A 14,270-nucleotide genomic window follows, 5' to 3' on the forward strand; every position below is an offset into this window, starting at 1 on the left:
GTGAAACACTGGTGTCAGCAGCACTCATCACACATGCCCTGCGTAGACACTGCAAAACAGGCTGATAAACATGGGGTTTGGGTACCTGCTGAGCATTAATTTCCCCTGATGGCATCTGAAGGCACAGCAGCCTCACTGGCAGCCCTCCAGCTCACCTGTGGGAGCTCCATGAGGAGGAGAGCTGGGCTGGCATCACACCCTGCACACTGGCCCAGGAGTGGGGGAGCCCAGCCATCCTCCTGTGCCTGGGGTTGCCTGTTTCTGCTGAACAGCCCCCTTCAGCTGACAGAGATAAAGCTAGACTGCCCTCTGCTTGCTGTGCCCCTCCTTACATACTTACTGTACAGCAGAACTCTGGAAAAGTAGAAGCGGGATTGCAGCAGACTGGTACCATCGCTGAGGCCCTAGGCACAGCAGGACAGCCCCAGCTGAGACATGCTCAGGGCAGGAAAAAAGGAGGCACGTTAGTCTGCACTCTGTGAGATGTAGCGCAGTGCTGGGAGCAGGGAAGGTCTCTGAGGAAAAAATACACAGGGTAGCAGAAAGCCATAAACCAGGAAAGTCAGCAAGTCCCCAGGAGCACGGTGCAGCATCTTCCCTCCTGTGCACCCAGGGAGAAAACCAGCTCATGAGGGGTTCACGAGGTGATTAACCAAGTAATTACTGTTCTAGGGAAGGGCGACAGGCAAGTGCAATGGTTTATCAAACCCATCATGGCTGCTGCTGTCAGCAGAAGAGGGAGGCAGCTGTGCATCCCCTCAGCACAGAGAGTAACAGAGCAGGGGCAGCATCCTTTCACCAGGAGCACATCTTGCAACCGTAAGACATCACAATGCAATTCATTGCCTTGTTTAACTATGTAACATTAAGACTAATGCAGAAAAGAAGGTGCCAGGATAATGTAAAATTTGGTTATTTTTTGCTGCTGTTGTTTTCCACTTCCCACTGAACCAGGGGCTGCTGCACTGACTATTCACAGATCCTGAGGACAGCAAGACTTTGCTTCCAATGCAGGCAATACTCAAACCCAAATTAGCAGTGGGCCCACCTTTCCAGAAGGACCAGCAAAGGCGGGGTGGGATATACACCTGCACACTGGCTGCTCCAAGCAACAATTACACGCTCAATGTTCCAAGACAGGAAAAACTGCATCTAGAATTCTCTGCCAGTCAAGATTTACAGAGAGCATCCTGCCTTCTCTGCAAGCAATCCATTGCATCTTCATCTACTATAGTCCAAATGTTGTGAATCAATTCACAAAGACAAAACATCACTTACGGAAAAGACCACACCAGAAAGATCTGGTGTAATGAAAAGTTACTGGCAGAAAATAAAGCTGACAGAAATAAACAGAGAAGTTATTTAAAAGCAAGTATCCCTTGGTACTACTGGGAAAAACTCTGAAAAAAGTCCCAAATCTCATCTATTTATGAAAGCATGAGGAAAATTACTGCAAAGTACGTTATCAAAGGCACATCTATGAATATAACCAGAAGCAAAGACAAAACAAGCAGACTGGGGTACTGGAGAGCATGTGAGGGCACATAAACTTTTCTGCATGCTCAGAGGAAACACCATAGTTGCAGCTGGAAGGACAACTACATTTGAGCAAAGTAAAGTTAGGCTATCCAGCACCAAAAGCAGCTCCTTTGATTTAGCACTGGAAGGAAGCCAGACATGGAGGATCGCTCACCATTGGCAACATTGCCTATAACAAGACCCATCACCTGCCATTCCTGGTAAGCATCAGATAATCCACTAGTAAATACTTGGAAGAATAACTACATAGGAGATGTTTACAAAGAAATATTATCAAGGTTATCAAGACTTCAAATAAAAATAGGTCTCAAAGAAATATTATCACATTTTACTCATAACATCCTTGGTGAGACAAAGCAGGTAAGCAGAAACTACCCTCCAGAACCTCCATGCTGATCCACACCAGGTAAGGACAATCCAAACCTTTCTGGCTCTGAATCCTCTGCCCTTTTGCAGGTCACTTACACAACATTTGCATGTGTGTGTCAGGGAGTGTAAGTGCACATGCAGATATCCCAGTGGAGTTGCACTAAATCACAATTTTATTGGACCATTTTGATACAGAAATTATTCTTTAAAATCTATCCATCCCCCCCCCCCCGCCATTTTTATATGGCTATTATGTGACTTTGGCAAGAAGGGGCAGAAACAGGACGCGGTGCTGAATAGGCCAGATTGCTCACTGGCATTCTTGGTCTTCCTGCTGCTTTTGTTACACTACTTTGGCTGGAACAGACCCAGTTCTGAATTGCAACAAAATTAAGCGAAATTGTTTCATTTCCAAGAAGCCTGGCAGCAATACCCAGTAAGGATGGGTGAGATCCAGGGAACTGATGAGACATGAAATTCTTAATGAGTTTTAGCAATTAGTTTCCTTACAGCTTGTTAAACATCCACAACCTGCCTTCCAGCTACACCAAACTATGGAAACGATGCTTTCCAGGACATTCTTAAATCCTATCATTCATGCACTGAAGCTTTAATAACAACTATGGATACACAGGGTACTAGGAAAGGTATCAAAAATAGCCAGTTTGCAGCAAGACTCCTGATGCAAATCTTTAGAAAAAGAATGAACAGCATCTGATCAGCATCATTAAGGTAAATATCTAAATCAGTTTATTAATCAGCTAAAGACTTTTACGGGGCTGGTATACAGTTACTGTTATGGGAATTTGATACACTTTTCTTTTGCTAATAATATCTTCATGTTTCAAAATCATTCTACTTCCCCCCCACACACACACCTTTTATAGGAGCCTGAAGCAGGAGAAACTCTATGGAAATGTAAGGATCTGTGCCAGTACCTTGCCATTTCAGAGGGATTAAGGACACCACCCACCAGGCCTGTTGCCAAACACAGTTACTGTGATTACGTACCAATCAAGCCATATGAACTTTTCTGTTAAAGCCATTTACATTCATGAAGCTGTCTCTCAATCATCTGGAGGGGGGGGAATACAAAAAATCCCAACCCCCAAAACTACCCTGCCACTAATAGAAAGTTAGAGAAAAAAGTAAACTAAACACATGCTTGCAATCAAGTGGAAAGGGTGCATCAGAAGAGGGTTTAAAACATGGCACGTGCCTTTTTTCCTGCTGTTGCACTTGGCGGTGCTGCATAACCCTGCAGCCTGAAACAAAGCATCGTTTTGGTGCTACATGCAAAGAATATGTTATTATGGACAGCCACACCACTCCTTCAGGCACCTGTGTTCAGAGCAAACAAAACCCATCTGCCCCACCAGGGACACAGTGTTTGCTTTTCTATGAGCCGTCTCACACTGGGGACCAAGCAGCAGTTAGGGGATGCCCATTCAGGACCACGTGGAAACACAGGTGGTCCAACACCCAGCCCTGTGGTTAAAAGGCTGCAACATCCTGATGTTAGGTAGACAGACAGGTAAAGCTGAGCAGTGGTTCCCTTGTAAAGCAGGAATTAAATGCTCAGTTTAAATCAGTATAGAATGAAATTTGGGATTCAAGTCTTACAGACTATTTGCTGAAAGTTACTGGTGTTAACAGGTTTGAGCTACCTGCGTTTGCTGTCCCTGCAGCCACAGTAGCTGGATCCCATCCAGATGTGCCCACCAACATCAGTTCTGGACCAGAGTTTGGCTTCAGTTATCCATGTACCAAAACTACCCCTCCTGGCAACGCGCGTTAATTTCCCAATTTTCACTGTCATCTCAGAAAGCAGGTGAGAACTACACAACCCTTTCATTCCCAAAAGCTAAGTATTTCTACCACTGTCTTCCCAGCACAAAGTAAATGCTGACCCATCACCTGCTCCCTCAGCTTGCCAAGGGATGACAAATCCACTTCACGCATACGATTTCTAAGGAAAGACCGTAATTTTCCACACCCTTCACCTTTCACGTGCTCTCCCCTTTTACAAAGGCAGGGCCTGGTCACCCAGCTGCAGCCCTCTGGCTGCAGTCATTTCTCAGCTATTACCATGTGGTGGCACTTAAGAGCAGGTAGTTTAACTTTTCTTGACAAGATAGAAATTGCATACACACAGGAACATTAAAAGATATTAAATCTCTCATCTGCCCCCCTAGACTTTTCTGCTGTAGACAACAATCCAGGACTCCAGTGTTTTCATTTGTAATTTGTGTCTATTATTTTGGATCCTGTGCCTCTCTAATTGCTTCCTTAACATAATATTTTCTGAAAAATAAGGCTAAAAGTAAATAAACCAAAAATGGTTACATGCTTATCCTTCCTGAAATTAGTTGCTGTCACAAATTACCTACTATAATAGTTCAGAACTTGTTTACTTTTTATTTTATTAAGGAGCCCCCTAAAGGCATTTTAGTAGCTATGGATGTCTAAGGGCAGGGGAAGGGGAAATCAATTAAAATGTGTCATATTGCCCTAAATTAATCGGGGGGGGGGGGGGGGAAGAGAGAAGTTTTTAGTCTATAAAAACTCAGTATTTTTTAAGAAAATAAACTTTGAATGTAATTGAAAATTAAAAGGAAGCTGAAGCCTTCTCATGGCTGATGAAAGGGATACAAAGGATCAGCTATGCCGCAGGGAAGGCTTGATGTTTGGCCAGCACTATGCAGACCTTATGCATCTGGGGAACCTATAAAGACACACACACCCCCTCAAAAACAAGGAGAAAAAGAGGCATCTGTAAACCGTGATGCCTCCAGGTTGGATCGTTACCAGCGACTGTGTGCTTGTAAGCAAAACCTTAAATGATCAAGACCCCTTCAGCCACAAACTTAAACAGAAAATTACACACCAAATGTAAGCCCTAGTGCACTTAGTTAAAAAAAAATATCAGAAAGTTACAGCTTGACATAAAGTATTACTGTAGTTGGGGCTCTTAAAAAAAAAAGGGTAAATCGACCATATGCAAATAAAACAGACAAAACAGAATGGTAACTTTACTGTAGTGGTGACCCAGGTTAACCTGATAACTGGTGTTCCTGCATTCATCCAGAAACAGTCCCATTTATTTTGAATATTGGACAAGACTTGAAATGAGATTCAAAAGGCTGTATACTGCTGAATTAGCAAGCCCAGCACATAAGGGTCCAGCACCCAGTCCAGATACAAGAACTCACTAACAACAGTATTTACAGAACAACACATCAGCAATACCTGTATAGCACAAATGGCCAAGTAATCAACCAGAGCATTCACTCTCTGAAACACACAAGCTCGTGGCTGTTTACATAGCAAAGTGCCAAGGTACCAAAGACGAGCAATGCAGGAATGGAGCCTTTTGCAAAGGGTTACCAGCAGTGTAAGGCAGAGAGCAAACCAAGAGGACACGCCCGCCATCAGACAGGATCCTTTTTGAACTGTCCTAACCCACAACCCTTCTTAAAACAGCCATGTATTCAGCTAATATGATTTAAACTCGGTAACTTACATAACATGTAGGCTCAGACAGATAAACACAAAATGCCACTTAAAAAAACAGACACATGGGACCCGATTTGTGAAATTAATTTTATTTTTGTAACATGGTACCCAATTACAAATAAATAATTAATACAACATAACTCAATTAGGGATATACAATGTTCGGGCAGTTCATCATAACAACCAAGATCCCACTAAAAATAAGTTTTCATTAAATAACCAATTCAATAACATACAACTGGTCATTCAATTAACTTTTCAGCCTGGTCCAAGGCGTATGCAAGTTGGAGATTTTTCCTTTTACCAGTGAAGAAACAGATGTACGCAGTTTTACACAGAGTCCAAAGTAGTTAATATATCACATTAATAAAAATTAAAATGCTGCATTGCATCACTGAGATGTAGTTTTAGTACAGAATAAAAGCTTGTGAATTTTAGCAGGATAAAGGTCATTGCAAAGGAGTCTTGGGTCCTATAGTGATTTCTGCTCCAACTTACAAGCTTTACAGGATGTTTTTTATGTATAGTTTCAATTCCATATCTGTTTCTGCATCCTATCTATAAAACCAGTAGGATGAAGGCATAGTCTTAGTTTTAGCTGCACATGGGTTTTTGCTCGTTTCAGCAAAACGTTTTACTACCGATACGCAGCTTCTCACCGAGATATAGTCCTGCTCGTGTATAAACTGCAGCAGCAGTATCAATAAGTTTGCAAGGACTTTTGGCATGTAATTTTTTAACTTCCTAACCTACTCCAGAAATACTAGTCATTGCAAAGAATGCTTATGACATCCACATTGAATTTAGCCTAAAGTCCCAAGATATTCTTAAATAATGGTAGGAATTTGAAGAAGATTCACAGCACCCTTGGAATTTCTCGGTCATTTTTTATAATGAAATATGTAAATTTTCACAACAGAGTACGTAGTTACAAATTCCAATGACTCAGAGTCCTGGGAAGTTTATAAATATAAAAGCTTTATTAAAAATCCCCCCTTTTTGGGGCCACTCAGGTGAGGTATATGCTCCTAGTTTGAACTCTAGAAAGACTTAAAAATTGCAGCTCTTTCCACTACAAAATCCCCTATGTGATGGAGATCATGACTCCCAAGCGTGCTCTAAATTCCTAATTTACTCCACAGCCTTTGGGACACATGCTACACATTCCAGCAGGTACTTCTGCTCTTGTTACACTGGGCATGGGAAGATATAGAGAAAAAAGGTAAAAAAAAAAAATAGACCAGGTAAGTTCCTGGTTGACATGTACTGCATCCATGCAGGGTTGCAACAAACTCTCCTTAAGTCACCTTGCTGCTCAGCAACATGAGCACTGAGTGACAACACAGTGGTGGCCAAAGTGTCTGACAGGAAGAGCAGGCTGCAGCACTAGGACTATCAAGAGCAAGGAAGCTCAGCACCTGAACAGCAATAGCAGCTGTGATTTACCATGCCATTATAGCCGTGGTCAATTAGTGAGAAGCATGGCAATCCACAGGACAGGTGGCTTTAATGCAACATGGAAGTGCTCAGAATTTTGCACTATTAGTGTCAGTCTTTTTTTATAAATCAAAGGAAAAAACACTCAAATATTTGAAGCCCATACAAGTGTTTTAAAACTTATTTCCAGCATTCAGACTAAAGTTAATGAACTGCTTTATTTTCACATCCTGTAGAAGAGATAAAGGTCCATAATGAATCTGATATCTAAAGAAAGAGGAACTATATATATTGATACCCATTTTAAATACAAAACCCTTGACATGTAAAAACAAAAGCACAGATAGTCAACAACCCTATCTTGTGACTGGATTAGAAGAAAAATTAAAACTATTATTTGCAAACCATTTAAAAAATCATTTATGCAATTTATCCAAAAGTGGATCTAAACCCTTCGCAGAATAAAATACTAACTTCAGATTGCTGAATTAACCAAGGAAAGATTTATTTTCTTAAATCTGCTGCACAATGTACCAAGTGATAAATATGGTACTTCTGCAATTTATTTGTTTTCACTAAAATAATCACCAAAAAATATCTGAACAATGTACATCCTATGCCGAGTGTGAACTATTCAAGAACCTGTTGATGCAGCACAGATACATACTGAAATATTAGTAATGCCTAATACATGGTGTGACACTTCCCTACAGACTTAGCAAGTTCCGCATCTGGAATCTGGATTCTTCACTTAAACATTAGTTTTAACTGTATTTCCCAGTTTTTAATTTATGATCTAGATCTAGCAAGGCATTAATCTCAGGAATGTGGTTCCAATTTCTTTTTATTGCTTCTATTTCCATTTGACAAGTTACACCTGAATTCACCAAATGGTTAACAGTTTTTCATAGACAGCAGCAGGGGAAATCCATGAGCAGTGGGAGAGATGGTAATGTAACAAAATACAATACAAACTGTGTAATGTCATCAAAATTAAAATACAAAGAACCTGCTTGATAACTTTCAACTCTTATGAAACAGTTAAATACTATTTCAGAGGATTTTAAAATGAAAATATGTATAGCAAACATCTCCCATAGCTCCCATATCACAAATGCTAACAGCAGGAACTCCCTCCCCAAACAAAGCTTCTGCCATTCAGAATTGCTACATGCTACCATAGCTGGGTACTTAAGCAAGCATCAAGACCCTGATTTTTAGTACAAGTAAATGATACACATGAAAGAATAATCTCCAAATTAAAGTCATTTTAATATTTGCCCCATCAAGAAGTTGACTGACGTATGCCTATTCACATTCTCATGTAACCCTGCTTAACACAGTCTTTCTAGAAATATTTTGAAAATAAAATTCACATCTGAAACAAATCTAAACATTCTCTGAAGAGGAAAAGATCCCCCTTAGTTTGTCAAACAATATTCACATATCTATAGTAAAACAGGAATTGAAACTCCTTCCCAAGGTAAGAACTGGGTGTAACAAACCAAGCAACATAAGTAACTCCAGCTGACAAATACTTCAAATATGTGTTTTTAAAGAAAAAAATTATAAATAACACAGAATTAAAGGGAGATTTTTAATGGCACAAAGGGCAGCTAGGCACTGTGTGAGCCGAGAACATAACTGTCATTATGACTTTAAAAATCCCCCCAGTTAGATTTGGGTTGCAGCTAGGCAGAACAGGGGTTTTGCCAAACAATGGAAGAGCAAACCAAGTGTAATGTCCAAACCTAAGGAGAAACAACAAAAGCTGTTACAGTCCCTCTGCTAAAAGGAGGGGACACTGTCAAACTTACAAAGTGTTAAAAGTGAAATTAATGTTGAGATTTCATATTAGCTTTACACAATTCAACTACTGGATGAAATGGTCATGAGCTATGTCAAAAAGGAGTTTCTGTATTTGACAGATTATTCTTAGGTTGAACTTCCGCTGTGTTAACAGCGTCTTTTGCATTAAACAAGCATCAACTAATACCTGCAAGAGTACCTGCCTTTATGCAGAGCTGTGCCATGACCACCTTTTCATTTTCAGATAAAAATAAAAGTAACCATTAGGCACATATTAGTCTATTACAGAAGCTGGAATGTCAAACACTTTCTCCCTCAAATTCACACAGAAAACTAGCACAGCAGCAAGTAACATGGTTCTCTGTTCAACAATGACCTTGTTACAAGCGTTTTCAATGCATATAATGTCACAACGTCAATACCTTCTTATCTTTAAATAATTAGGTAAAAAAGGCCTCCAGTATAACCATTTCTTATATAGCCAAGTTCTCTTTATATACATCCAAATTTTAAAGATACAAATAAAACATTATACAGGATTTATAAGTGTTTAAAAACTTGAGGCTTCAGAAACATGGTTTCCCAAAAAGACTCGGGTAAAATCCACAGACTGACAAAGTAGCAGAGAAGACTGGAAAAAAGGAGACAGACACAGGTTTGCTGCCATAACATTTTACTGAAGTTGCCAGTCATCATGGTGATGCTATCAGAAATAACGGTTTGAGCTGAAAATGAGGAATGGTACTTTCCTGTGTTGATCTCAAGTGCTGAGACAGGCAATTCAAGTATTTCCTATTTGATCCAAGCTCACTGTAGAAAAGTGGTGCAGAAAAAAGGAATTATTTTACATTTTTTCCATACAATCGATCAATGTCCATCTGATAGTACGCTGTGAGCTCTTTGCGTTTTAGCTTGAACGCATCTGTCACCAGACCAGTCTCAGGGGTCCAAGGATCAGGGCTCAAACGAATTTTTACTGGTATTTCAAACTTCTCCAGATTAGCTGTAAAAATACAAAACATAAATGTAAGCATGCTTCTATAATTAAGTGCACAAAAGGAAGAACTGTATTCTCACACAGAAAAGCATGTGACATAAATGAAGTGTTCCTCAAACCCACCATTAGCTTTGAAAGCCTGTGTGGGTCACAGGTAGAGTGACAGGGTCCATCAGAAACTGCTCTCCAGTTTCCATAAAAACAGACATAAACCACAGCTGTTTGGGTACCTGTGCTGCTCCTCAACTTCAGAAAATCCCCACTGTGTGGAACTGACAGCCTCAAAATATACACTGTTATATCAGTGTTATGATCCCATCTTCTGGAAATAGCCTTAAAATCCATATTCCTTAAGCTTGAAAAAACAGGGGTTTGGTTGGTTGGTTGGATTGTTTTTTTTTCCCCCTGATAGTTCTCAACTGTTCAAGAAAGGTAAGTTCATTTGGCAGCTGTTCCCCTCACTGAAACAATAGTGGTCTCCATGGTACACCTTTAGCATAAACCAGTACCCTTTGCAAGAGTTTCTATTATGCTTTCAGACATAATAGATGAAAAACAACAACAAAAAAAAGACATGAGATGGGCAATATTAAAATTATTTTCTGGTCAGAAAAAAACCACAAATATGAAATTATTCTGTGCTACCTGTCAGTTTTAGATTTCCCTGTGCCTTTACTCCCCTTGACATTAGATCATTGGGCTTGGGGTTTTGTTTGTTTTTTTTTTGCAATCTAGCATTAAAACTCATTAAATTACTTTAAAAGTCTATGATACCAGACTGAAATTAATGAATGAACTTCAAATATGAAGTAACAAAATGTGCAGAAGTGCCTCAGGATTAAATCAAATATTCCACTTCATGAATTTTAACATATTTAATTCTCTTTTAAATAGCTACTGCTACACAAAAAAAGAGGAAAGCGACCTTGTACATGCTCTCCATCTCAACAGCGTCTTAGAATGACTTTGCCCATATGCTCCATGCAGTGAATTAAAAAAGGACTGGAGACACAGGGCAAGACAAAAAAGAAGTCTGCTGCAGTACTGAGTTTACATGCCTCGTAAGAGTATGCTCCTATAAAAGAAGTCTGCAAATACACTTATAGAGTTTAATACAAGTAATACAGAGGAGAGACAAAGATTAACAAGATAAAGATAGCTGGAAGCATGAAGTTATCCAGGGTAAAAAAGATGCGGACAAACTGCAAAGAGGTGCAGGAGGACATCACAATACAAAGTGAGTGTAAAACACACAGCAGAAAACATTCATTGCATAAAAGTGTAAAGAAGAATGCATAAGAAAAACACATTTAACAACAGCCATTTAGAAAAACCCAACATTTTGTGGTCATAACCAACAGCTTCACTGAAAAAGCTCAGAACTTTGTAATAGTCAAAAGCAAAAAACAAGGCAGAAATTATTATGAAAGAACGGACAAAATGTCACTGTGCCACTGTTTAATTCTGCACCAGCATAGCTGAATAGACTATGACCAATTAGCATGAAAAAAGATACAGCTGAGAGGGGAAGTATAACAGACAATGGGGGAAAAGGAAAAAAAAAAATCACAACTACCATTGTGACTCTTCACTGCTCTTCCCATACAAGAGCTCAGCAGATGGAAACTGAACTAGCAGATGGCAGAGTTAAAACAACCGAGGCATTTCTTCGCATGAACATAGCTGAGCTGTGCAACTCTGCCACTGATACAGAATACTTACATAACTTTAAAAGGTGACTAGAAGAGTTAATGGAGGAAAAGTACTGAAAATTATTAACTAAGGACACTGCTTGCAGGAAACCCCTCAGATGCAAGCCACTGGAAGCTAGGAGAGCCCTGTCACCACGGGCTTATTTCAGCTATGCACTGGCACATAGCATGTCAGACTGTATGATCCCTAACATACATGGATCTACAGATGACCCACATTTTTTTGGGCAAGCAGCTAGGGCCAAAAAGCTACTACAGGACATCATGAAGAGCACTAGACACACACACACCAATTTCTCAGGAGCTTCATACATGTTTTATGAAATATACACTCTCAAGGAAATATTTTTAGGCCTCTGCTTATCTGTTTCACAGACATTACAGTCCATGAGATTAATACTATCTGCCCAGCTACTCACCTGCCATGGCAGCCTCAGCTAGCACCTTCAGCACCTCTTTTTCCATCTCAGGACTGTTACAGATCTCTTCCCAGGTTCCTTTAAATCCTTTCTTTCGAGCTAGTTCTGCAAGTTCCTTTTGATTTGGCACAACAAATCCAATGACATAAGAATGGAAACTGAGAAATATAATGTCCTTTAGTATGAATTTTGTAAAGTTAACAAGTCTTCAAAAATAGTATTTCAATTTGGGGGGTTTCCAGTTAACACGGAGATATTGCTCTTAACAGTTGGCTTTTGTTCACCTGATAATCTTTCTCAAGTAGGACACCAATCACCTTTTCCTGCTTAAAAATAAAAAGAGAAGCTACTTACCTTACAGCAACTGGATTGCTTCAAGGTGTGCTGTCCATATGCATATTCCACTGTGTCTCATGCTCAAAGTTTTGGGGATGCAGTACCCATACGACGTCAATGCACCCTGCCTCTCCTCATGTTTTGCATCCCGGTATGAAGACTGGTGTGCGGCTTCCCTACCTCAGATCCCTCTCAACTGCAGAATCCAGTTACTGTAGAGGAGTAGAGGACTGCAGTGAAGAGGAGTTGGGGAGCAGGTTGTGGAATGAGCATATGCACAACACATCTCAAAGAAAGCCTGTTTCTGTAAAGGCGGTGACTTCTCTTTCAAGTGATTGTCCATACACTCACTCTACTGTTGGCAATCCTTGTCTGCTCCTGATATGCCCAGCACATATGAAGCTGTGATCTCAAAAAGTCTTCAAAGAACACCAAAGCACAATTTGTCTTGAAACAGGTATTCAAGATCTGTCAGATGGCATAAAGTTCAAGAAAAACGGGAACCTCACACGGTAGAGTCAGAGAGCTAAAAGCAATCTCAGGTCATCTAAATTCATTTGCCTGTCTTTACACAAAGTCAACAACGTATGTTTGTCTAATGCATTCTTAAACATCAGGCAAACTTCTCACAGCAACGCTTCCTCATTCCTAGCTAAGATGATGGCTATTCCTGACTCTTCCTCTCTGCAGCTCACATCAGTTGTATTTTTCATACAGCCAATAGTCAGATAGTCCTCTCCTTTACACAGGAGCCATTTATTCATTCACTGTTACTTTTTTTCCTTCTCACCTTTCTAGTCTTCCCTTCCTTTAAATTTAGGAATTTAAGCAATGACCTTCTCATGTATCACAGATCTCTGTCCAGATGTTCCCATTTTTTCCTGGACTCTTTTCAAGAGGTTCATCTTTTCTGAAGTGTTGCATGCAAAACCCAGACCCTTTAATGCTTGGCAAGAAGATCATTTTGCATCTTGTAGGCTATAAATCTGATTCTGCCATATTATTTACCTTCTTATAATGGCATGGCACTTGTTGACTCATGTCAGCTCCCGCAGAACTCCTAGCAGCTGGTGGTCCTCATCCTGTATTTCTGCATTTTATTTAAGTCTAAGTACAATTTACATCTCCTCTCTTTAAACTGATTGCTTTTGCTGTTTTCAAACAAATTTCTCTCTGGTCAAGCTTGCTCTGTATTCTAATGCTGTCCTCCACTCTACCTTGGGTACTGTCCCACCTTAACCATCTACAGGTTTATTAAAACATTTTAGCTTTCTTTCACCAGACAGATCATTAATGCAAAATACAGAACTTTAAACCCAGTATGATGAGTACTTCAGCTTATCCTTTAAGGTCTCTTTGACAATTTTAAAATACTAACTCTAAGCATTAAATACCCTTTTGGTTACTGCACATTGCAATTTTCTCCTTTGTTACTGGTATGAGTTGTAATGATGATCTGACAGCAGCTGTGAAGATTTCATGAAGTCCATTACAAATACAGGCTTCCCTAGCATCATCTGTCAACAGGCTTTGCCTGGTGGCTGACTCAGAACCATTCCCATTTTTCACTAAGAATATACTTACAGAAAGACTTCAGACTAGCCTCAGTATCACAGCATGCATCTCACCTTGTCTCTGCCTCTCTGATTCTGCCCATACACACCTCCCCTCCACTCATGCTATACTCTGTACTGAACCTTGTAACTTTGTCTAGGGTCTGTAATGCATGCATTATGCATGAAGGCATCCAGAACACAAAGGATTGGCACTTCGATCACTGGTACCCATAGTCTTTTGACATGCTTAAGGTCATGTCCAGCAATATCACCAGTGTCTCCAGGGATAAACAGTATATAAAAGTAATCTGTTTGAGGGGTAGCCTCAAAACTCTTGGTTCATCCAAAATTCAGCCTCCTGAGTAAAAGCATACTTCCTCTGGACAAACTGTTTTATCTAACTATGCTTTTTCCAGGAAAGAGCACCTTGACACTCACAGCTCCTGGAACGTGTAGCTTTTCATTCTGTACTTCTAAGTTAAATCCTCACTTGTTGCAGTTCAAATGCTAAAGCACTGTTTGTCTTGAGAAGTATCCTGAAAACCACATCACCTTTCTGAAGCAGCTACTTCCCTCTCCA

At 40.1% G+C, this 14,270-nt stretch overlaps 1 protein-coding gene across 2 annotated transcripts in view; it reads right to left on the reverse strand.

Annotated features, from left to right (window-relative positions):
- Positions 1 to 8,114: 8,114 nt before the first annotated feature.
- ACSL3 (acyl-CoA synthetase long chain family member 3) overlaps positions 8,115 to 14,270 on the reverse strand; it is a 34,334-nt gene continuing 28,178 nt past the window's right edge. The window contains exons 14-15 of one of the 2 annotated variants that reach the window (XM_061453034.1): positions 11,799 to 11,956; positions 8,115 to 9,673 (exon numbers count right to left, since the gene is read on the reverse strand). In XM_061453034.1, the coding sequence (XP_061309018.1) occupies positions 9,510 to 9,673; positions 11,799 to 11,956 (322 nt within the window). In that variant the 3' untranslated portion in view covers positions 8,115 to 9,509. Of the gene's footprint in view, positions 9,674 to 11,798; positions 11,957 to 12,152; positions 12,347 to 14,270 lie in introns of those variants that run through there. The other variant, XR_009743278.1, reaches the window with a different exon arrangement.

Source organism: Pezoporus flaviventris, unplaced genomic scaffold, assembly GCF_033815535.1.
Source record: "Pezoporus flaviventris isolate CSIRO_AGI_PZ_B2104156 unplaced genomic scaffold, CSIRO_AGI_Pfla_v1 ptg000013l, whole genome shotgun sequence".
NCBI classification, from domain to species: Eukaryota; Metazoa; Chordata; class Aves; order Psittaciformes; family Psittacidae; genus Pezoporus; species Pezoporus flaviventris.